Here is a 25252-nt window from a genome sequence, read left to right on the forward strand (position 1 = left end):
TCTGCTCCCTTCGGCTCCGTGCATTGGCTCCCCCATAAGAGCCAAAGACTTTGGAGCTAAAACAGTTTCAAAACCACTAGAGGCAATGACCCCCTTCCACAACTACATAAAGATCTCTGGTTTTATGATTCAATCAGTTGATTCCCAAAGCTGGAACCCTCTTCAAAGAAGAAAGGCTACACAAGGGCCTTGGTCTCATCTTCCCAGCCAGACTGTAAATTTCTGAGAAGGGTGAATTTGGGTTCGTGGGTTCTCAGCCTCCCATGACAAGCTTCCCTTCTGGGTTCGTGGAATCTCAGCGATGGCTGGATTTATAGATGTTCCACAGAGTTCTGTGGCTGGATACCCCGACAGGGCAGCAGACCAGTGATGAGAAGGAGAATCTGCTCCACCCTGCCAAGTTCCCAGGGATAGAGGGACCCCCATACGGGGGTAACCGGGCCTCTGAACTCCAATATAAATGTGTCTGCTCAAGGGAGTGGGTCTTGAACTTCACCACATTTCTGGGCCACCTGGGTGCCTCAGTCCATAAGCATCTGCTTTCTGCTCAAGACATGATCCCAGAGTCTTGGGATGGAGACTGCTTTTCCCTCTGCCCCGCGCCCCCCATTCGTGCTCGCTTTCTCTCAAATAAATAAAATCTTAAAACAAAAAACCTGCATCACATTTCTATTTTCTTCTTCCCAATCCTGGTCTTCTCATCCCTCCCATTTTCCCACTTGCCTTTCCTGGCTCCCCTGCCCTCCCAGTTCTGAGGTCTGTGCTCTCTCTGACCCTGACACTTTCTAGAGCCCTGAGTTGGAGTCCTGGGTGTGGACCTGGGGTTTGAGCAGTGAGTCAGTGAGATGTCCAGGACGAGCAGGACTGAACCAGGCACCAGGGAATTTGTACTCAGGGTAAGAGGTGCCTAAATGGGCCCACATCAAGAAACAAGGACCAAAACCAAAATGTGATACCTACATACAGTGGAATACTATTCATCGCTAAGAAACAAGGAGATTCTGATCCAGGCTGCAACGTGGATGAAACTTGAGGACAATATACTAAGTGAAAAAAACCAGACCCAAAAAAACAAATACTGTATGATTCCACTTATATGAGATATCTACAGGAGTCAAATTCAAAGACAGAAAGTAGAATGGTGGTTGCTGGGGGCTGGCGAGTTAGTATGTAATGGATATGGGGTTTCAGTTTTGTAAAACGAAAAGGTTGGAGATGGGGTGCCCAACAATGTGAATATACCGAACACTATAGTCCTGTCCCCTAAAAATGGTTAAGATGGAAATTTTATGTTATATTTATTTTGCCACAATTTTTTACAAACAAAGAAGAACCATTTGAGGGGACCCTGGCAGCCTCAGTATTCCTTTACCCCCTTCCTGTTCACCACCTGGAGGTGAGACAAGGTGGGGAGTGAGCCTTGGAAGGAAACGAAACTCTGGATTACAGCTCCACGAACTGCAGCCCCCTACCCCGTGGCGCTTTCCACTCATGGGTCTAACCTCATTATTTCCAGATCCCTGGGCTTCAGCCCTTGTCTCCCAGCTCCCAGATACCACTCATTTCCCTGAGGAATATGTGTGGACCCTCACATCACACACACAAACACACACACACACACTCTCAATTAATTCATTTTTAAAAAATAATTCAAAGACTGGCTGGACTCAGAGTATTTAGCCCAGGCTTGCCAGAACCATTTATTTACAGGGAGGGCTCGGGGCCCAAGGAGTCATGTTGTGTCGGGTAAGTCCAGGACCCCAGCTCCAGCTCAGTCTCTCTGGGCCTCTGGCTTAATTCACTCCAGAAAGGCTAAGGCCCAGAACAGGCACCTGAAAGAAAGTGCTAGATGGACCCCAGCCCCTTATTACAAACCCCATACCCCAGCTGGGATGGCCCTCAGCCCAAGGGGAGTCCAGGGAAGGGAGTGAGGAACAGAGTCAAGGGCACAGGCCAGGGCGCTCTTCCCCCCAGGACCCAGCTTTTGCACATGCAGGAGCCAGTACAGGAGGCTCCAGTCCAGAGGGAATGGTCTCGCCTTGAGAGACCTTAATAGAAAGGCTATCAGGTGTCATTGATGAGGGTCAAGACAGGGTACAAAGAGCAGGGAGAAAGCAAGGCCAGGCTGGAAGGGACCGAGGGCAGGAGGCAGGAGCGCAGAGAGAGCAGGGAATGGTGGGCAGGCCAGGCTGCTCGCCCATGATGGCCCTTCTGGTTTCCCCTTACGGGGTCTGAATAGGACTGAAAAGCTCTAGGGCATGTGTTGGTGTTTGGGAGCCCCCTGGCAGGCCCCAGAAGGGACTAGGGGTGGGGGACGCTGCACTCACCGGCGAGGGGTCTGCTTTATCCAGACATGATGTGTTTGACAAAGGCTGGGAAGGGAGACAGAAATCAGTTACCACACTTGGCCCCTCTCAGCCCCTGACTTCTAAACTTCCCACCACCCTTTCTACTGGCGGTGATTCTTTCTCTCCTTTGGGGTTGATGGGGGAGAAGCAGGAAGAAGAGACCCAACCTCTGCTCTGTGTCTTCTCAGCTGACACCGGACAGAGATGAAAGGAGCTACATTTTCTCTGCTAATCCCCCCAACCTTGAGAAAGGAGCCAGCATCACCCCATTGCTCAGATGAGAAGACGGACACTAAGAGAAGGTAAGTGATTTGATCCAGGTCACAGAGCTGGTCTATCACAGAGCTATCTCCAGAAGCCATGCTCTTTCCATCACACTATGCTGTTCAGTCCAAGGATGGAAGAGAACATCCATCGGGAGCTCGCCAACATCCATCTAGCCTCTAATTCCTGGATCTGTCCTGTTCTGCAGACCGGTCCGGCCCAAACTGTGCCCGCCCTCTCCAGAGGTCCATGGAAGTGAGGCATGATGGGATACCTTCGTAATTGATACAGCCATTGGCATCCTCTTGCCCCGCCAACAGCTGCTCCACCTCAGCCTCGGTCATCTTCTCTCCTGGGGTGGGGGCAGGAGGCTCTGAATTACACACGGCAAAGGAGGGACAGGCCAAACCCAAGCACCCCCTTAAGTCTCAAGTCCCAAGTCTCCCCGGATCTGGGACCTGGACATCCAAGCTCTGCAGGGAGAGCCAAGGTTTTAGATCTTTCCTACTCCCCAAGGCCTCTTCCTCTGCCCTACAGCCAGCACTGAGGGGAGTGGGGGACCAGGGCCCCCGTGATTGAGGCAATGATAAGGATGGGAGCCCTGGGTCCCACCAACCAGGTCTCCTCCTTCCAGCCCAGCTGAGCAGACCCAGTTGGGGGAAGGTTGTTCCTGCAGAGCCTGGGGAGACAGGGCCTGAATCAGGACATGATCCTCAGGAAGCAGGGACCCCCGTCTACCCCCTACCTACGCCACCTGGGCACTCCCACCCCTCCGTTCCACCCCCTCGGGCACCACAAGCCTGCGTACCCAGGGTGGCGAGGACATGGCGGAGCTCAGCACCCATGACCGTGCCATTGCTCTCCTTGTCGAAAACACGCAGCCCCTCCACGAAGTCCTCATAGGTGCCCTGCTCCTTGTTGCGGGAGATGTGCTGCAGGATGGGCAGGAACGTCTCGAAGTCCAGCATCTTGGCATTCATCTCTTCAGGCGGTTAGGAGAGAGGATGTGATGTGACAAGGGGCTCAAGGGGAGCAGCAGGTCCTCAGGGGGCCTCGCCCCGGCTCTGCCAGGCCAGACCAGGGCGGAAGGGGAAAGCCACGGCGACTCCACCCAGACCTCTAAGCCCCACGTGGCCAGCCAGGTGCCGGGAGCCGGGGCAGCCGTGGCAGGATTTGAGGGGCCCGAAGGCTCACAGAACCAGGCCTCACATTCATAGTTTAGACTTTTGACATGGGATGGACACGTCCCAGAGGTAAACTGATAGGATTGCAAAAAGGGAATTTTGCATCATTTCTCCTTTGGGTATCATCCCTAGACCACATTAAATGGAACAAGGCTGAATCAATCATTTTTACAAATTTGCAATTCTTTCCTGATGAGCCAGCCCATCTCTCCCACACGATAGTGTGTTGAAAGCTTTCATTTTTAAATACCACAGATGTTGGCAATTCTGTCTTCTCTAACAGCACAAGGACTTTCAAATATGGAAGCACCCAGACACCTTTGACCTCTAACAAGCCCTGCTGGTCCTCTGGCCCTTTCCTCCCCACATCCTTCCCCCACCCTGGGGTTTTCACCAGCAAGAGGAGGAGGGGAGGGGCCAGAACCAAGGAAAGGGGAAGGGAGCTATATGGGGCCCAGGAAGCCTGTAGAGAAGCCTGGGGGGCTCCCCCCCAGGTCTGCCTGTCCCCACCGGGTGTGACACCTCTTAGAAGGACATATGTGTCGGAGCAGCTGTTAACTCTACTACTATGCATGACAGATGACATTCACAAATGGGACACATTCCCCTGCATTCCTTTTGAAACTCATTCACCAAAACCTAGTGAAGGCAAATGAGCAAAAGAGGCATCGTTACGAAGCTCATCTTGAGTCTGCTTTGACTTAAATGAATCATTTGCCATCTTCAGTGCTCTCACCATCATAGGAAACAAAGTCACAAAGTCTTCGTGATACAATTCATAGTGGCCACAGGACATTTCAGTGCATTAACACTGCAACTAGCATACTGGGCGTGGGGGCGGGGGCAGGTGGTGAGTGGTGAGACCCCCAGCTCACCTCCCTGTACCCTGGGGTGTCAGAGGAACACCCTGAAGCAGGTCCTTCCTGCTCTCCAGGAGCTCCAACCTCGCAGGGAAAACAAGATCAAGCCCTGGCCACATTCTTCAAGAATCCACTGTCGGAGACTTCCATAACTCTAGCAAGGGGAGAAGGGTCACCTGGAGAGGGGGGTCTGGTCTTGAAGGGCTAATACGGGAGAAGAAAAGGAGCCCCAGGGACCTTTGGGCAGACACCAGGAGGTGGAGGCCCAGGCCCACGCTGACCTTCAGGCTTGGGTTTGCCCAGGACACGCAGCACCTCGGCGTTGGTGGGGTTCTGGCCCAGGGCCCGCAGCACGTCCCCGCACTGCCCGTAGGTGATCTTCATCTCTCCAGTCGGCGTCCGGTCAAACAACGAGAAAGCCTCTTTGAACTCTGCAGAGAGAAGATCTGACTGCAGCCTCCCCGGGGCAGAGGGAGGACCGTGGCCAAGGGCCATCAGCCTCCACCCAGGCTGAGAGCCGGTCAGTGCGGCTGATAAAACATTTCAGTGTTTGCCCTTGGCCGTCATTCCAGCCCCTCCCTGGAAGCCACACCACGCCATCTTCTGACAACCAAAGGGGCATCCGGGAGCCTCCACGATCTGTTCCAGCTGGGACCTGGGATGCCTTCTCTCAGTTCTGTCATGTCACCTGAATATTGCCCCAGCGGGGCTCCTACCTCCCACGCTCCCAGCCCTGCTGCAGGGGAGGGGCCTGACTGTCAAAATGGCAGGGAAGTGAAAACAGCCCCTGCTCAGAAGTCTGGATTGCCAGCTTCTCAGCGAAGTGCAAACATAGAGAGTAAGGCTTCACCCTCCCCTCCCTTCCCCGTTAACCGGGTCAAAGGAGGTGGTTGTGCACAGAGGCCCTTTCCAAAATGTTAAGACCTGTTCAAGAGTCGGCTATCGGTGCTGCCTGTTCCAGGCCAGTCGGACCACCCCAGCTCTGCCACTGACCTGGATGCGGCCTTGAGCAAACTGCTCACCTCGGCAAGGGCCCCCCTTTGTTTTAGCTCTAAGTGCGGACATCATGTCCACCAGAGTGGGTTGCCGGGGGGATTATGAAATGTGCAAGCGGCTGTCTAGCACATGGTAAGGAAATCAACAAAGGGTGGCTATTATTGTTTCCCTAGTTCTGAAGCCGGCTGGGAGCTCTAGGGGCTACAATGCCCCGAAGTTACCAGGGCAGGTCTCCAAGCAGCAAGGTCAAATTAAGGCACCTCTGGGCCCTTTGGAAAGAACCTTAATTCTCATGAATGTGGATTCAACCAGTTCATTACTGGGGATAATTTGGACTGGGACTGGCAGAGAAATGGTTTGACTAAATGGATTAACAGTATAAACCAAAGACTGTATGAACCACTTAGGAAAAAAGCTGCTTTTAATCCTCACCAAGTACTCTAGAAACACTTATCCCTTAGAGGCTGCCTACGGATTATTTACAAATCATTCCACATATCAAAGCCATTCCCCAAGATGTTTATTTGCAAGCCTTTATTAGCCTTTGTAAGAATTTAAAAGCTACAAAACCACATGTCTTTCAATTACTGAATAATTAAGTTCAAATTCCATTTCCATTGCTTACTAGCTGTGAGACGTTGGGCAAGTGAATATTTAACCTCCATAAACCTCTTCTCCTCTATAAATGGCACCTACCTCATAGGATTCTTGTATTACATTCAAATCAGATACAATAATGTATATTTAAAAATCTTAACAAAATGTCCTGTGTATAGTCAATGTTCAGACAATGCTGCTAGTCTTATCTTATTGCATTAATCTCGATTTTACCACTTAACTATGTGATTCTGGCCAGGTTAAACCTCACTTAACCTTTAAACCTTAAACCTCACTGACCTTCATTTCCTCCTTTGTCAAAAGGAAATAATCCCTTCCTCACAGTTTTGTTAGAAGAATCTAATTTTTTTCTTAACGTTTAAAGAAATGAGCATGGCTTCTGGCACAAATTCATTGCTCAATAAATATGTGAGTTGAAACTAACTCAGAACTTTTCTTTAAAAAAAAATTTACTTATTAAACAAAGAGAGAGAGCATGAGTGGCAGGGAGGAGCAGAGGGAGAGGGAGAAGCAGGTCTCCCACTGAGCAAGGAGCCCAATGCAGGGCTCCATCCCAGGACCCTGGGATCATGACCTGAGCCAAAGGCAGACACTTAACCAACTGAGCCACACCGGTACCCCTGAACTCAGACTTTTTGATCTCCTAGTTCATGCGGAAGAATGAGGTCAGATTTAATAGGAGAAGAAGCGTCCTCATAGAAGAATATAATGATCTTTTTTTTTTTTTAAAGATTTATTTATTTGACAGAGAGAAATCACAAGTAGACAGAGAGGCAGCCAGAGAGAGAGAGAGAGAGGGAAGCAGGCTCCCTGCTGAGCAGAGAGCCCAGTGCGGGACTCGATCCCAGGACCCCGAGATCATGACCTGAGCCGAAGGCAGCGGCTTAACCCACTGAGCCACCCAGGCGCCCCAAGAATATAATGATCTTTAACAGGACAGTGGAACATGAGAAGGAAAGCAGAAGAACTGTGACCTATGATTTGACCAAGCTCTGAGCTGATAACATCTAAATCTTTTTTCTTTTTATTTTATTTTGTGTTTTTTAATTAACATATAATGTATTATCCGTTTCGGGGGTTCAGGTCTGTGATTCATCAGTCTTACACAATTCACAGCACTCACCATAGTACATACCCTCCCCAGTGTCCACCACCCAGTCACCGCATCCCTCCCACCCGCGAAACGTAGTCTAATCTTTCAAAAACCTTATGCTATAGGTATAATTATCATCATTTCTAGACCAATGCACACGTGACTTCTGGTCAACTATTCAGAACACCAAGAAAATAGTGAGGAGGGAGTAGGTGGAGGGAGGGATCTCCTGTACCCGCTAATGCTCCAGCCCTCTGCAAAACCTGGTATACACATAAACCCCAAACACTCAAGCTTAGGGCTGCTACTAGATTGAAGACAAAGCCAGTGTGATCTTGGGGTATATGAGAGGCGATATTCATGGGCTCAGAAGAAACCTCTTCTCAACAGTCTGTAGTAGTCGGGTCCTTGCTAGAGCAATGACCAAAGGTGATAATCCCTGCCTATAAGAATATGGAAATAGGGGCGCCTGGGTGGCTCAGCTATTTGAGCATCCAGCTCCTGGTTTCCATGAAGGTCATGATCTCACTGTCATGATATCAAGCCCTGCCTCCTAGCTCTGTGTTCAGCGGGGAGTCTGCTTCTCTCCTTCTCCCTTTCCCTCTCTCCCCCCGCTCCCCTCAGATGTTCCCTCATTCTCAAGAGAATAAATAAATCTTTAAAAGAGAGAGAGAGAGAGAATATGGAAATCTGGAGAGGAACCAGTAAGTCAGTCAAGAGTTAAAAACGAGTTTCTATAAGGAAAAAAAAAAGCATTGAAATAAAATGGGGCCATAAAGCTAAGACTGGATTTGATAACTACAAATAAATAGAGGATATTCTAAAGGAAGCTGAATAGAGTCACAGAATTTCTGAATTGAAACGAACCAAATATTCTTACTTTGCAGATAAGAAAATTAAGGTTCAAAAAAGTGACTTGCCAAAGTCTCGTGGCCAATAGTGGCAGAATTAGGGGCCAATAATAAAATCTCCTGATTCCAAGTAACATTCTTTCTAGCATAAAATGAGAATAACATCTTCAGCTTCATCAAAGAGCAAATGAAGAGACAGCAGGAGTAAAATACAAATAGAAACTACTCCGATCCAAAAAAAGGGACATCTTCCAGATCAGAGGAATAATGACAGACTGAAATGAGTTAGACCACAGCCCTGAAAATCTTCATGGAGAAAGGAGGCAACCAGCTGCCCCAGTTGGCTTTGACCATGATTCCCATTTGGGAAACGAAAAATTTTTTATCATTAGTTGACTCTCTAGTCCTCACGGGTACCACCATGCTTGTATCTACAAACAAGTGTATATTTAACTAAAATGCATTTAAATCAACTTTAAGTATTTTACAGCACACCAAACTATTGACTGAAAGTGAATGTCCACAGGGCATTGCAAAAGCCAGATTAAATTCACTAGTTTCAAAATGCATCTGCTAGTTCTCATGCCCTATTTATGAATAAACTGGTATCACTTTTGGGGAAGGCAATTTCACAATAACTATTACAATTTAAAGTTTAAGTATCCTTTGACCCACTTCTAGAAAGTTCCCCTGGGGAAGGCATGCTGGTAGCTCCCAACTGGAAACAATCTGAATGAAGGTCTATCATTATCAGCCTGATTCAATCAAAAGGTACATCTGCCTGTGAGAAGCTATGTAATTCTTTAAAAAATAAAGTAGAACTGTTTGTTAACTATAAAAAAACACCAAGGTATATTGGGATGCATGGGTGGCTCAGTAGATTAAGCCTTTGGCTCAGGTCATGATCCCGGAGTCCCAGAATCAAATCCCACATCGGGCTCCCTGCTCAGTGGGGAGTCTGCTTCTCCCTCAGCCCCTCAGCCCACTCATACTCTCGCTCTCTCTCTTTCTCTAAGAAAATCTTTAAAATAAATAAATACATAAATACATAAATAAATGATACCAAGGTATCTTGTTAAATAATATATACTAAATACAATAATTCCTACTATGTATTAAATAAAAGATACAGGAAAGTCTCTATCACATGACTCAGTTTGTGTAAATTTTCTACATACATACTTGCATACCACTATATATTTAGGAACACATAGGCCTATTAACAGTGGTTATCTTCGGAAGCGGGATCAACATGACAGGAAAGCGAGAGGAAAATATTTTTATTTTTTATTTACTTTTAAATAGTATATGAGTTTTTGCTTTTGTTTTACCACACACTGGTATTGGCTTACTTTTTTTTTTTTTAAGATTTTATTTATTTATTTGACAGAGAGAGACAGAGTGAGAGAGGGAACACAAACAGGGGGAGTAGGAGAGGGAGAAGCAGGCTTCCCACGGAGCAGGGAGCCCAACGTGGGGCTTGATCCCAGCATCCTGGGATCAGGACCTGAGCTGAAGGCAGATGCTTAACAACTGAGCCACCCAGGCATCCCATACTTTTTAAAATACAGTAAGTGCTGGGTGTCTGGGTGGCTCAGTTGGTTAAGCATTTGCTTTCAGCGAATATCATGATCCCAGGGATCAAGCCCCAATTAAGCCCCACATCCAGCTCAGCAGGGAGTCTCCTTCTCCCTCTCCCTCTGCTCCTCCCTGCTTGTGCTCTCTCTCTCTCATGCTCTCTCTCTTTCTCTTTCAAATAAACTAATTAAAAAAATAAAAAGTAAGAGTGCCTGGGTGGTTCATGGCTGGGTCTTTGGCTCAGCTCATGATTCCAGGGTCCTGGGATTGTCAAACCTGCTTCTCCCTCTCCCCCTGTCGTGCTCCCCTCTGCCACTTTCTCTGTCAAATGAATAAATAATACCTTTTTATAAAAAACATAAGGCTAAAGGAAAGCCATTATTATTAATAAATAAATAATAAAATTGCACATCTTTAAAAAAAGAACTAAACAAACAAATATACAGTTATGTGCTTAAAATCAAGGGGTTGGAGCAGATGACCTTTCAAGGTCCCTTCTAACTCCTATGATTTTATGCCCTAGAGGCATGTGGTGGAGAAAAGAGAGGGGGAAGTTGCAATGGTAAGGAGCCCCAGCTATAAAGCACACAGAACACGATGAAACGTTCTATTCTCAAAACACCAGACTCCTGCTGGAAAAGGGGCAGCAATCAGGTGGGAGATCTGGAGGCTTGTCTTGAAGCTGCACGTAACAGCACTTCATAGAACATTGCGAAAACAAATTGTCTTCCTCAAAGATGGGGATGGGTTGGTGATGGGGATTACAGGTGAACTAGACACCCGAAAGTCACCACTAGCCCTGTCGCCATGAGCAGGTGATAGTCTCAGCAGGCTACAGGATGACGGGAGAGGATGCCAGTGACCTGAGGAGGGCTTTCCTATCACAGGAACAGACATGAAGGTTCTAATTATCTTGAAGAGCGGGTTTTGCTGGTGGCGGGGAATAAAGACCTGTTTGCTGTGCATCTACTAGGTGCCAGGCAGTCTGGCAGAATAGTTGAGAACCACCAGGTCTGCAACCAGCTTGCCTGAGTTTGAGTCCTGGCTGTACCACCAGCTGGCTGTGTGAGAAGGGCAAGCTACCAAACTTGTCTGTGCCTCCGGTTTTCGCAGTAAAATGGGCGCAACAATAGTTCCTACCTCCTGGGAGTGTGGTGACAATGAAGTGAGTTAATCCACATAAAGGGCTTAAGTCATCACATATCCTGGGTGAAAATGAGCAAGTATGGGTGCGTGATGATGAGAACGGGGTTGACTATGACCCCGTCCTCCTCCTCCAGGGAAGGGCGACAGAGGGTGTCCTGGGGGAAGGCGCAGCTGTTAGTACTCACCTTCAATCTGGTCGGCCGTGAAGTCTATCTGTGGGGAAGGAAACACAGGAATGAGGCCTGAGAGTGCCAAAGGCTTCCAGAGGGAAGCAGAAGTGGCTTCTACCACGGTGGGGGGGAGGGACCTCCTGCAGGTCACCAGTGTGGGGGGCGGGGGAGGCAAAGGGCAGAACCCCAGTCTCCTGACGAATGAACTACAATCAGCCAGCAAATAATGCAGCCATCGGAGCTCCCTACCACGCATGAATGATGGCTCTGAACGAGAGGGAAAGAGAGAGAAATACTCCAGAGAACTCTAGAACCTACGCTGACTCCCCATGGTGATCTCTTGCGGTCAGATGGAAATTGCTCATGCTAACTGGCCAGAAACTGCCCTCACATTCAATCCAACTCCACCATCTGCCCACCCTTTTCCTCGGGACATGTCCCTCTTGGGCATCCAGACAGCAAGCCTCACTTGGGGGCACCCTCAAAGTTTCCTAACTATTCCTCAGTCCTGCCTCTAGGGGTGCCCAGGCCTCCCAAATCCAGGGTTCCCCCGAACCGGGGCGGGGATTTTGTTACTGTTCACAGGGATGCCTGGCACAGAGCACTCAAAAAATATTGGTTGAGCGAAGGAATAAATTTTGGATTCGCCCCCACAAGACATAATAATTCACTGCTGAGTACAGAAGAGGCAGGTGGGAAGTTCTGAAAATGAATGACAATGAACAAGCATGAGTCATCATTGTAATGTGGGATTTTGTGTATTATTTCATTGTCCTTAATCGGCCACCACCCACCTTCCCCCCCCATCCCGCATCCCCTCTTGGGGGGTTGGTAAACCAGCCCTGGTGCCTCTTTTTCACAAAGGGGCATTTCTAGTCCTAACTCTGCAGCTTGTGCTCTGCCCCCTCAGGCAAACACACCCCCCCCCCCTTAATGAGGACCTCCAGGGTGGCTGGAATGAGCTAGAAGGAGCTAGGAGAGTGGAGGGGTTACACAGGGTTGAGAAGGAAACTAGCTGTGACCAGGACCAGGCTTGGCCATAAAGATACCCCTGAAATAGGGTAAAGCATGCTTTGCACGAACTCTCTGAGGGAACGGTGCGGTTGCCTTGCCTTGTAACGCAGTAAGCCCCAGGAGTAAATGTGTAAGAGAAATGAATATAAAAACATAAAATCAGAATCCTGATCGTAACCACCCATATTGAGCTTAAGTTTACTTTTTTTGTTCTTTTTGAGCAGAGTTTTCAAAGCAAAGGAACCAGAGAAGCACAATAATAAGAAATCATATCCTTCCAATCATGAAGGACACCTCTTTTTTTTTTTCATTAGTTTAGTTTAAAGCAATTTCAACAACCCTCAGGATTGGGAGATCCAGATGTGAGAAAGAAGACTGCAGCCAGGAGAGAGAGGGAAGTGATGGGTCAAAGAGAAAGCTCTGATCTGAGACCACTAGGCAGCTGTCCCCTGGGCCAGGCTGCCCCATAGGAGGAATGCATTATCAGACCAAATCAGAATAAGGGCATCCTGATGGAGGCAGGGGAGAGTCAGTTTTTCTTGGGAGGCTCCACCCACAGTGGGAATAATAAGTGAACCGGTACTTTCAAGGTCTTACACGATTGCCTCCACGTGTACCATAATCAAGCCCAGGGACGTGCAACTGCCTCCATCTCTTGGCCAAGCCAGTGATGCTTGACCCTGGCCTTTGTTGGGATTACTATAGATCAACCCCAGGGTCCTCGGCACAAGGGCAGAGTCTCCTGGGTCTGTGGGTGCAGGGAGGAATCCTGAGAGGGCTACAGAGGGTCACCCAAAAATTGGAGCCCAGAGGTTCGGTTTCCCTAACTTCTTGTCACAGAACCGGGTCCTGAGCTCTTACTTTGATCTGATCCCTCACCACCCCCAGCCCTGCCCTCATGGCTATCCCCAGGGGCCCACCACTCCCAACCTGTTATTAATAGCTCCTCATACCAGTAGCACTTGACCTCTTACATTCTGGTGCCAAGGCTTAGAACTGCTTCACTCTCCAGAGGCTTCTGACCCCTCCTTCCCGGCCCCTCCCAGTTCCATTCCTTCAGCAGCTGGGCCAGAGAGCTGGGAGGCCTGAAGTGACTGAGTCAGCTGGCAGGCAGGGCTCCTAGACCAGCCGCAGGAAGAGGAACCTTCCAGGGTGAGGGGAGCAGGGTCGGCAGAGAGAACCAGACCCCATTCCCTCCCCGGGTTAGAGGCAGGGTCTCAGCCTGGGATGGGCCTATCCACTGCATACCCCAGGCAGGAGCCCTGGCTGAGGCCACAGAAGGAGGGAACCACTTTGGTAGGGGAGAAAGGGAAGCAGGCTCCTCTCGCCTTATCCAGAGCCTCTCTGCCCCCAAGACCTACCCACTGCAAGGGTCTTCTCGAACAAAGCCTCGCCCAGACCTCCCGCTCCCTCGCTGCCTTACATCACTTACTCCAAGTTGCACTGGTGACTATCGTTATGTGTCTTTTCTCCAGAAAGACAGCGTACTACCTCTGAGGAAAGGGTCAGTCACTTTCTCTTCACTATGATGGCTCCCACAGCGCCTTAAAATTTAAGGCTGAGTAATTGGTTGGTTGTACCTCCCTGCCATCCCCGACTCTGCTGGGTCAATCTGGGGTGACAGAGCAGAGCTTCCTCAGAGCAGAAACCCGTTCCTGAGGGGAAAGGCCTACAACCCCCAAAACCCCTCACCAGCCCCAACGCCAGCTCCACCACCTCCGGCACCATGATGGGGGGCATGGACCACCACAGCCGTCAGCCCAGTCCAGCCTCCAGGAAACAGAGCTCTACGGTCCAGGACAGTCAGAATCCTGAACGTCATCCCCACCTCCATCCCAGTGTCTAAGCTTCACTCACCTTGACACTCTTGGGGTCAAAGGCAGGTTCCTTGGGGGGCTCAGGAGCTGGGGCCGGGGCAGGGGCTGGGGCGGCCTTGGCCGCTTCCTTCTTAGGCTCAGGCTTCTTGGGAGGCATGTCGTCTCGTTGGGATCTTCGGTGGAGATGGGAGCTAGGAAGGAATCGAGATGTGGCGCCTGGGAGATGAGACAGGAGACTGGGCTGCCTCCCTCCCCTTTTATCCTGGGCAGCAGCCCCCACAGAGGGGCTGGGTGAGAGCAACAGCAACTGGTCTGACTATAAAAGGAAGAAACACCAGCAGGGTACAGCTGACAACTGTGTATTGTCACCAGGTTTGGGACGACGAGCCTCCCCTCCCTCCACACCTCACACTTCTCCTGGCCTCCACCTCTGGGACCGGCTGACCTCTTCCTGCCAACGGCTGGAAACCCAGAGGGGCCAGGAAAACAGACCCTCTCAAAAAATGCCAGAGAGTCCAGCCAGAGAGATGAGCTGACTTGAGCAGTTGATAACCCTCACACAAAGCCCAGGGGAGGGTAAGGCTTTTTTTAGCCCCTCCTGAGCAGAGGCAACCCACTGCACATTCCTTTTAAGCCAGGCTCCTCTAAGCTGAGAGCCACTCTGGGGCCTCCGCTCTGCCCTGAGGCTCAGCTCTCGGGCCTGGAGCCCCAAAGCAACAGCTGGTCCGGCCAACCCACACCATCCCCACACCCTCCCAATCCACAGGGGGAAGCCCTCCATCCTCCAGAGCCGGCATCCCAGGAGCGCCACAGACCTCAGATTCCTGCGCTGACCCCCTGCCACCAGCAACCTCAATCATCCATTCAACAAGTACTGGGCACTGAACCTGTGCCTGGGGGGCTGGGGTGAGAGGCAGGGAGAGGTGGCTAAGAGTCGGTGTGACTGGAGGTCAGAAAACTTGGGTCTTGTCGTCGCTATACCTCTAACTCACTCTGTGCCCCCTGGACTCTGTGTGTGGGCGTGGGCGTGCATGTATATAAGTGCGTGTGTGTACGTGTAGGGCCCACTGTGTACCAGGCACTGTTAAGTGCTAGAATATAAAGTCTCATTACACCTTCACCACAATCCTATGAAGTAGATATCATTATTACTCCCATTTTACACTTGGAGAGATTGAAACTAAAAGTGGTCAGGTAACAAGGTCACTCAGTTAATTAGCTATCAGCTGGATCAAAACCCAGGTGTGTCTGATTTTAAAGTTTTTGCTTAAATCGTTGAGATCAGAATTCCATTGACGGGGGTGGGGGGGAGGGTAGTGCGTACATGGTATGTTTGTGTGTTCATCCAAAAGGTCAGGACGAATACATACTAAAGGGCTAGAAAGAAACACCCCTGGGACCTGGGGGCGGTAAGGAAGGGGCGATCACGGCAATTTGTAATTTTGTACTTTTTTTCACTTCCTCTATTAATGGAAATTTTAAAAACAAGCATATATTGTTTTTACGAGACCAGTGCTCTAACCCCTGAGTTACGGAGCCAAGCATATACTGTTTTTAAACAGTAAAAACTGTAACTTTTAAACAGTAAAACTTTTAAACAGTAAAAACTGCTGAAAGCCTATAAAATGTTCAGAAAACAACAACAAAAAAGCTTATCCACTGCACAGAATTGCTTGGAGCTGAACTTTAAGACTCTCCAGTTCAGAGGAAAAAAGTCTAAGCTGAGAGAAGCCGAAAAGTCATTCTGCCTCTCTGGGCCCAGTTTCCTTCCTGTGAAACAAGATGGCTGTGCGATGGACACCTGATCCCCGCTAGTGCCTAAGTCCAGTTCCAGGTGCCTGGGGCCCACATCTGCTCTTCCCCAGGCTCCATTTCCCACATCTTTCCGAGCTAAAAGGGCCTTTAGAGTTGGTCTCATTCTACCTGCTTTTTTAGGTGAGGAATCTAATGTCCAGAGAGAGACTTTACAGTGGCCTGGAGACATTCAGCCATTTAGAGGCAGAGCTGAGCTGGCTAATTCTGGCTCCCTGTGCGGTGTGTGGAGCTCTGCCCCCGCCCTGCCGCTCCTAGAGCCTAGGTGTGCTCTCACCACTGGTAAGCAGAGAGGCCTTCAAAGGAAACTGAGGCAGGAAAAGAAGCCAGGACTTGACCGAGGAGATACTAGAGAGAGCAAGACCCGAACCCCAGACAGCACTGGCCCTGGCTGGGACAGCAGCCATTGGCCCCTTCACCTCACCCCACTTCACCCCTCTTCTTCCTCACCTTCTCTGTGCCTTCTGACTTGGTGTCCCCTGCTTCTAGAGGCCTCGGCTTGCACCCTTCCAGTTTCCCTATCTTTCCCTTCCCTGACTTCTTCATTCCCCCCAGGGGTTGGGAACTCAAGTTACTGCTGGTGGTGAGGAAGGAGGAAAAAGGAAGCCCAGCCTCTCCTCTCCTCTCCCCCACCACACCCCCTTCCCAGACTAGGTGTGCTGTGGGGTTTGCAAAGATACACAAACTGGTGTTTGGTGGAAAGCTGCAAGCCGGAAGCTGGAAGATCCAAACACCAGTCATGACCTTGCCAGCCACTCCCCCTCTCTGGACCTCAGCTTGTTTATCTCTAAAATGAAAGATCATGAGGAGCTTTCAGGGTTCAGCAGACACCCTAGGCTCCCTTAACTTGCTTGTGGCTATAACGGACGCACAGAGGCCAGGTTGGGAGCTCCCCTTTCCATTTCAATCAGCACCACTCCTGTGTTTTCCTACACCTGCATCCCACAATCATCAAAGAAATGAGTCTGCGATTTCGCGAGATGCTCTTGTATATCCCCTTCCAGTTAAGAAACAAATTATTCTAACCATTCTAGTAAGAAGTTCGATCCTCAAAAGGCAGAGTCAGGAGTTCCCTTTTCCTTCATTTATCTTTCTCTTTTTTCCTTTTTTCTTTCTTTCTGTTTTAATTCTCAGGAGGATCAAAATACCCAGTCTGCTCAGGAACAGAGCTCTGAGGTTAGAGAGCTGGTTGAGCATTTGCAGACATGATAGGGTGTGGGCGTCAGGGACAGGGGGGCATAGGGCTGATTCCTGCATTTGCCATTTCCTAATCTCAGGCCCAGTACCTTAAGGACCCTCAACAGTAAACATTTCCTTATTGTGAGATCTGTATGAAACGATGACGTAAGCAGAGCCCCACAAGCCATCCCTGGCACATTAGAAACACTTAGAGCTGTTAATTTCATTCGCTTTCCTAGATGAAGCCAGTTGTGTGCTGGGGTGTCTCGAACTTCCTGGAAGGAACTCCAGGAGAAGGGAGCCCATGGGGTAGGGACAGGTAAGGTGGCAGCAGCTACTGGGATTGTGAGCTGTGGCTTCAGGAGTGAGGATGAGGTGGAGAGGGGTGGGGGAGGAGAGGCGGCGGCTGGGGACCCATGGTGTGACATATTTGTGGCTCAGAAAGCATGTAGCAGGTCCCTGGGGCCAGGCAGCCTGTCCATCAGCCACACTCACACAAGGAGCCAGCCTGCCTGAAACCTTAGGTGACAAGCACCCCGGCAGGGGAGGAGACACTACTCAAATCGGTTTCTGATTCTCTTTCATCAATATCAGCTAAAAGATTCTGGCACTTCAGAAGCAACTAGAGGGGGGTGTGGTTTTCCAGAAAGATCCATGCCTCAAGAGTCAAGCTCCCTGTCTCTGGCCTTGCTCTTGCCACAAGTCAGGATGCTCACAGGTCAGAAGAGCCCAGGAACTGAAGTCAGAGTTCTCACTCCCACGACCCCATTGTGCTTCAAGGGCACTGACTTTTACCTTCTTGTCCCTTTAGAGTAGCTGGTGCCAGGTCTTTGTCATAGGCCTCCTCCTCCAACATTTGCTGACCAAGCAGAGTAAAGGAAAGAAAGGGAAGGACCGAAGCACAGTGTGAAAGGGCAAGTACAGTAGCGAGTACTGGCAGCCTAACCCTTGTCTCTGAGGCCTCTCATGGTTCCCGAGCCAGAGGGGCTCCAGCCCACTGCAACACTCCGGCTGGAAGGACTTCAGACCCAGCAGATGGAAAATGCAGGACGAAATTTTACACAACCCATTTACAGCCCACGTCAAACCCAGGGACAGACACACAGAGAACTGACATCAGCCCTCGTTTGGGCTGGGCTGACACTCGCTCACTCTTCTCCCTTCCCCTCCAACCACGCGCATCCTGTGTCCTGTCCTGAAAGAGATCCATCAGAGTCTCCTGCCTGGGATCAAATGCTGCTGACAGCAGGCCTGGCTCTTAATGCCTTGTCTCTGTCACCCTCCCTCCTCTCCTCTGGCCAGCGTCTCATAAGCTAGACACCACGGGGCAATGCCCTGGCCAACATGAAGCTGTCCCCAGAGAGGGCACTGGGTAAATCGGGCTCTACTGCAAGTCAGGGGGTAAGAAGGCCCACTTAGGAGCCAGACCGTCCCGGTTGGAGCCCTGACTCAGTGGGCTAGGCAAGCTAGTTCACTTTTTTTTTTAAAGATTTATTTATTTGAGAGATAAAGCACACATGTGCGTTGGGGCTGTGGGGGGAGGCGGGGTGCAGAAGGAAAAAATCCCAAGCAGACCATTCCCCGCTGAGTTCACAGCCTCGATCTCATGACCCTGAGTTGAAATCAAGAGTCAGACAATTAAATGACTGAGCAACTCAGGCACCCCTCAAGTTAACTTTTTTTTTTTTTAATTTTATTTATTTATTTGAGAGAAGGAGGGAGAGCAGAGAGAGAGAGAAAGAAGGAGAAGCCAACTCCCTCCTGAGCAGAGTCTTGACGTGGGGCACGATACCAGGACCCTGAGATCATGACCTGAGCCAAAGGCAGATGCTTAATGACTGAGCCACCCAGGCACCCCTTGAGATAACTTCTTTACGTCTCACTTTTCTTATCTGTAAAATGGGACTGCTAATATAACCTCATAGATTCGTCATGAGGATTATGTGAATTGGAGGAGAGAGAAAGTAGGGGCCAGGAGTACAGCAAAGATGCTGCTAGGAAGTCGAGGCAAATCTAAATTTCCATTGTTCTTGGATCCTAGCTGATTGGGATACAGGATTGTTGAGCCCAAGAGTCCAGAAAGAATTCTTGAGACATTTTATGGTGCAAAAAGGTGTTGGGTGACATGCCTAGAACAGTGCCTTGGACAGAGAAAGTACCAAAATAGCTGAACCTGGGTCCTGATTGAAATAGTGTGGTGGCTACTACCTCTCCCAAGATCAACAGTGGAGGAATTATACAGAGAAAACACCAAGAAATTAAAAGAACTGTGAGAAACCCCTTGAATGAAGGGTAGCCCTGTTTTGAACTGGTGTGTGTGTGTGTGTGTGTGTGTGTGTGTGTGTGTGTGTGTTGGAAGAGTGGCTTTGGTTTGGGGCAAGATGTAGCCAGGCGTGGCTGTGGAATGACCCCCCCCCCCCAAAAAAAGGAGTGCTGGGGTTCTGATTTTTTCTCCACTACTGCCCTTGAACATACAGCGATGTCCCATCGCCTGTGATTCAGGTGCTGGTTAGGGTAACATCAGGGCCCCTGAAGACGCACTGTGCTTGTGAAGAGCTAGTAAAAAATTAGGTAGGGAGCAACTGAACATCGGACAGTGTTTTCTCCCTCCTACCCTAACCTCTCAGGGCTGGTGAATTGCAATAAATCTCCCCTATTAAATATTAATATTTAGTATTAATAAGTACTAATAAAAGCATTTATACTAAAATTTATACTAAAAGTATTCAGTATTAATAAATACTAATAAAAACATCTCCCCTACTAAAGCTGCTCCACTCTGATGGGGGTAAAGGGGACTGTTCTCAGTACCAGGGCTCATTCACCTCCAACCCTTACCCCATGAGCTCAGAGGCACTGGCTTGCTCTGTTGGACAACCAACCTATGTACCCTTAGGTAAAATGACAAGACAGATGAGGAGCACAACTAATCCAAAAGGATACAGCCCACTTGATTACAGATGGTACCTGAAATAGAAATATGACAACAGACAGGCCAAGATTTTAAACGAAGATTAGTAAACATGGCCAAAAGAGATGGAAGGAAATATTACCAAAATGATTCAGAACAAGAAGACATAAAGAAGAACCAAACGGAAATATCAGATATGAGAAGTATAATAGTCGAAATAAGAAAAAAAAAAACTTTCATAAAACAAATGATATGTTAGTTCTAAAAAAATTAATCATTAAAATAGAAAACACAATAGATTTGAAAAGTAGCCATGATGGACACAGCTGGGAAAAATAGTAGGGTATTGAAAGGCAAAAGAAAGAATATCTTCCAGGGGCGCCTTGGGTGGCTCAGTGCATTAAAAGCCTCTGCCTTTGGCTTGGGTCATGATCCCAGGGGCCTAGGATCGAGCCCCGCATCGGTCTCTCTGCTCCGCAGGGAGCCTGCTTCCTCCTCTCTCTGCCTGCTTCTCTGCCTACTTGTGATATCTCTGTCAAATAAATAAATAAAATATTAAAAAAAAAAAAAAAGAATATCTTCCAGAAGAAAAAAAAAAAAAAGAAAGGTAAAGGAATAGAAGAGCTAAGAAATAGGGGGGATAGAAGTTGAAGGGCTTTGTGACTTAGAAGCGCAATCAGGCTAAGTATACATCAGACAGAAATCCCACTCAAGTTCAGAAGAGGCGTGAATAAGGACGTTCTTGCTGCAGCATGACTTGTAGCTGGACGCAGAAGCAATGTGGGTCTCCATCACTATATCCAGAAGACATAGTGATGAGTAAGAAGCTGAATAAGATATAAACCACAATTACAGTTCTATAAATTTAAAATACCTGCATATAATCTCACTGATATCATATTGCATATGAATGAGCTCAAATGGAAGGTCCAAGGAAAGAAAATGCTTATTCGCCACTTAGCTAGAGAGGTACAAGAATTTATGCTAAAATTGAAGCCCCTCACAATGCAAATTAGAACACACTTTTCTAATTTCAATCAACAGCCTTATGTAAACCGGCTGCAAAAATGACAAGAAAAGTTAACATGTTTTGTGGATATTAATACATTTAGTTGCTTTTCCATTTATGCAGTATCTCCTTGAATTTCGTGTTAGCAATACTGAGTTGACACAGAGTTAGTGAGTTTACTTGACTTGGACATACTTTTTTTTTTTTTTTAAGTTTTTTTTTTTTTATTTACAGAAAGAGATAGGAGGTGGGGAGGGGGGGGGGGGGGGGGGGGGGGGGGGGGTGCGGTGTGGCGTGGAAGCAGGCTCCCCGCTGAGCAGAGAGCTGGATATGGGACTCGATTCCAGGACCCTGAGATCATGACCTGAACCAGAGGCAGAGGGTTTAACCCACTGAGCCACCCAGACACCCCAGACATACTTTTGATACTGAAATAATTCTTTTAAAATAGAGGAAGCGGGGGCGCCTGGGTGGCTCAGTGGGTTAAGACGCTGCCTTCGGCTCAGGTCATGATCTCAGGGTCCTGGGATCGAGTCCCACATCAGGCTCTCTGCTCAGCAGGGAGCCTGCTTCCCTCTCTCTCTCTGCCTGCCTCTCTGTGTACTGTGATCTCTCTCTGTCAAATAAATAAATAAAATCTTTAAAAAAATAAAATAAAATAAAATAGAGTAAGCAATTTTGTCCATTTGGATGCAAATGTTAAAGGAAAATGGGGGGTTTTTGATACTTGATTTGGTCACTGGAAAATTTTCAAGTATGCCTGGAAAACTTAGGTATGTGAATCTTCTTCTTCAACTGTGCAATTATGAAATCTAAATACAGATCAAGTATTTGTGATGGAAGTATAGCATCCAAATTGAGACATGCTATAAGAAAAAACACATACTGGGTTTTGAAGACTTAGGACAAAAAAAAAAGAATAATACATATCTCAATAATTTTTATATTATTTACATGTTGAAATAACACATTGGCTATATTGGGAAAATAAGATATATCATTAAATTTTATTAAGTACACACATACTAGAAGCCTCACTCATTATTCAAGAACACATACACCAAAAAAAATACACACTGAAAATATCTGAAGGTCACTTATGGTGAATATTGTTTGGATGGGATGGAGCAATGAGTTAAAAAGGAATAAATAACTAATTAAACAAGAAGCTTGGTATGGTCCAGTGATGAAAGAAGGCTATATAACTCAAGGAGAATGATTAATTCAGTCTCCTGTAGCGAAGATTCCTTATGACCAAAGATAAAAGAAAAAAGCAATGAAAACCTAAAATCTTAGTGACCCTGAAAACTCAGAGAACCAAAGGTAAAGGCAGAGAAGGAGTGGAAGGGTCTAAAATCAAAATTTTAAGGGCCATGATAGCACTGGCCCTCTGAGCACTTTAAATCATCCCATCCAACTTCATTTCCTCAGCTGTTTAGCATAAGTGGTGAATGCTACACGTTTGGCCCAATCACTCAACAGTCCATCTAAATGGCTGAAACTCATGTCTGTGCTGTGATCAAGGCAGTGCAGCCTAGTGATGGATCTGAGAGCTGACCCGTGGGAGGAAGACATTGGGAGCGCCCCAATAGCAGGTGGGTCTTGGAGCCCGCCAGAGAATCCAAAGCAGAGGGCAGGACAGCTGGTGTCTGGCAAAGTGATTTATAGTTGAAAAGCAACAGAGAGCAAGTCAGAATCCTCACCAGTCATCCCAACTGCATTCCCCCAGACATCCTGTCAGCTGCAAGGGACTTTAGAGGCACAAACAGAAGGGGACGACTTGCCCAAGGTCACACTATGAGTCATGGCAGATCTGAGACTAGAACCCAGGACACTAAGGGGACAGTGGGAGCTGGTAGAGCCAATGCAATTCCCTCATGGAGAGTCCTGGCCCCAAAGAGGACAAGGAAACAAGAAAGCATCCATGACAGCTAGCCTTGTCACCCACAGCGTGGATGGCTCTTAGTAAGGAAAAAGAGACAACACCTTAGCAAGCACTTTTTCTCAGCATCTGGGGACATGTTTTTAGAGCTAAAAATAATTCTCTTTTCTTGGTTTCCCTTTCCACCAACTTCTTCTTTTACTTTTCAAATTCTGACTTCCTCCCTAGCACCCCCACCAGTGACTTCTCTGGCTAGATCTAATGCTCTTGTCTCTGGGCCTTCTCTGCTGTACTTATCACACCAGAATTCTGTCACTCACCCTGCTCTCCTGTATCTCCTTTACCCAGATTACTCTCATCATTCATTCATTCATTCATCCATTCAGCTAACGCTTATGACACCTACAGTATGCACATGCTTTTACTAAAATGAGTTAGAGCCCATCCTACCCCCAAGAAGCTTACTGTCTGGTCTGGAGGATGCGGATAAATAAATAGTTTGAAGGTAATGATAAATACTCTCACAAAGGTTTTATAGGGCATCACATAACCAAAATAGAATGCATTTCGTTCTACCTGGAAAATCTCGATTTTTTTTTTAAGATTTTATTTATTTATGAGAGAGAGAGAGCACGAGCAAGGGGGAGGGACAGAGGAAGAAGCAGACCCCTGCTGAGCAAGGAGCCTGACTCGGGGCTCGATCCCATGACCATAAGATCATGACCTGAGCTGAAGACAGACATTTAACTGACTGAGCCACCCAGGAGCCCCTGGAAAATCTCTACCTCCAGCCCCAACTTCTTTCTTAAATTGTTCAAGCTTCACATTTTCTTTTTTTTTAAGATTTTATTTATTTATTTCACAGAAAGAGAGAGAGATCACAAGTAGGCAGAGAGGCAGGCTCAGAGAGAGAGGAGGAAACAGGCTACCTGCTGAGCAGAGAGCCTGATGCAGGGCTCGATCCCAGGACCCTGGGATCATGACCTGAGCTGAAGGCAGAGGCTAAACCCACTGAGCCACCCAGGTGCCCCAAGCTTCATATTTTCAATTAACATTCGTTCTCTTCTCACCAGAGGCCACTTCAAACTCAGTATATTTTGAACCTAGTTCATCACCTACCTCTCAAATCATACACGTGTGACACACAAAACAAAGTAACAGCAACAACAGGGTCTACTCGAGACAGCTATAGTGTAGACTCAAGACTGGCACATAATCACATCTGCGTTGAATTCACTGCTGTGCAATTTATGCAGAGAAAAATGAAAGCGTGCCTAGGACCTAAAAAGGAGAAAAACAGAGAATCTACTATTCGGTGAACATCCTTCCCAAAGAAGAAAAATATTTTTTATCTAGCAGTCAGTCATATATGTCCCTTCAGGTCCCTTGGAGGTAATAGACAGGAGGTAATAGAGGTAGGTAATAGACTGGTAGGTAATAGACAGCAAGGAGGTAATAGACAGCAAGATCATTCGATTCACTCGTATGGTCTGCCTGCGCTCAGTAAGCAGCCTTCTGCTTGGAATCTAAATGTCCTAAAGAGAAGGAACTGGAGAAAAATATTCCTCACTGTAAAACAGTAACATGGAACTATTTTCATTTTGCATCTTTTTTTCGGATTCAGCTGATGAGAGAGCAAGCTAAGGGCAAAACACAAGAGCTGACATCCAGCAAGCCACCCGCCTCCAAGGCCCCATAAGGTGGGATATACAAATAACATTCCTGAGGCACCAGGAACGGGAGGAAGAACAAAGGCAGGGGAAAACAAATGGTCAACTGATAAAGATCACAGTCCTGTAGAACATGAAACTTCACTATAGTTTGTAACTGTCTTCATGAACACAATCTTATTAAGAGCCAGACCTCCAGGAACCTATAGACTCAATTTCCTGGAGTCCTAGTATCACCTTCACCTCTGTAAGACAGACAGAAAACCCTCTATGATCAGTCACTCCACACAATCACAATGCAACTCTTTCTGCCTACAGTCCTGGCCCCCTGCTATAATAAAAACATCTTTTTGCACCGTAAAATGTTTCAAGAACTCGTTCTTGCCCACCAGGCTCAAGGATCCTGTAACCCAACCAGCTAGGATCCAAGAATAATGGAAATTTAAGAGTTACCTCGATTCCTAGCAGCCTCTTTGCTGCACTCCTGGCCCCTATTCTCTCTCCTCCAATTCACATAATCCTCAGCTGTTAGCATAATCATTCTCAAATTCCATTCTCGTGAAGTCACTCCCCAGCTCAATCACCACCAGCAGCTCCCTAGGTCTATTTTATCAACCTAAAGTCATCAGTTTGGAACCCAAAACTTATCAACTGTTCCCTACACTACCATTTCAACCAAGCTTATGCGGACTCCCCTCCAGGCAAGCCAATTTGTTTATCTTCTTCTCTGTGCTTTTGAAGTCTGCCTACCCCTCCCTGCCATAGGCCAAGTAGCCCATCTCAGAGCGCACCTCAACCAGGATGCATTTCTGATTAGCCTCAACACTTCAGACTGCTTTGATTTGAAATC

At 47.9% G+C, this 25252-nt stretch overlaps 1 protein-coding gene across 3 annotated transcripts in view; it reads right to left on the reverse strand.

Annotated features, from left to right (window-relative positions):
- Positions 1 to 1675: 1675 nt before the first annotated feature.
- MYL4 (myosin light chain 4) overlaps positions 1676 to 25252 on the reverse strand; it is a 29044-nt gene continuing 5467 nt past the window's right edge. For 2 of the 3 annotated variants that reach the window (XM_059380790.1, XM_059380789.1), the window contains exons 2-8: positions 13980 to 14130; positions 11124 to 11151; positions 4938 to 5087; positions 3421 to 3594; positions 2887 to 2964; positions 2328 to 2372; positions 1676 to 1832 (exon numbers count right to left, since the gene is read on the reverse strand). In XM_059380790.1, the coding sequence (XP_059236773.1) occupies positions 2344 to 2372; positions 2887 to 2964; positions 3421 to 3594; positions 4938 to 5087; positions 11124 to 11151; positions 13980 to 14096 (576 nt within the window). In that variant the 5' untranslated portion in view covers positions 14097 to 14130 and the 3' untranslated portion in view covers positions 1676 to 1832; positions 2328 to 2343. Of the gene's footprint in view, positions 1833 to 2327; positions 2373 to 2886; positions 2965 to 3420; positions 3595 to 4937; positions 5088 to 11123; positions 11152 to 13979; positions 14131 to 24855; positions 24886 to 25252 lie in introns of those variants that run through there. The other variant, XM_059380791.1, reaches the window with a different exon arrangement.

Source organism: Mustela nigripes, chromosome 16 (assembly GCF_022355385.1).
Source record: "Mustela nigripes isolate SB6536 chromosome 16, MUSNIG.SB6536, whole genome shotgun sequence".
Taxonomy (NCBI): domain Eukaryota; kingdom Metazoa; phylum Chordata; class Mammalia; order Carnivora; family Mustelidae; genus Mustela; species Mustela nigripes.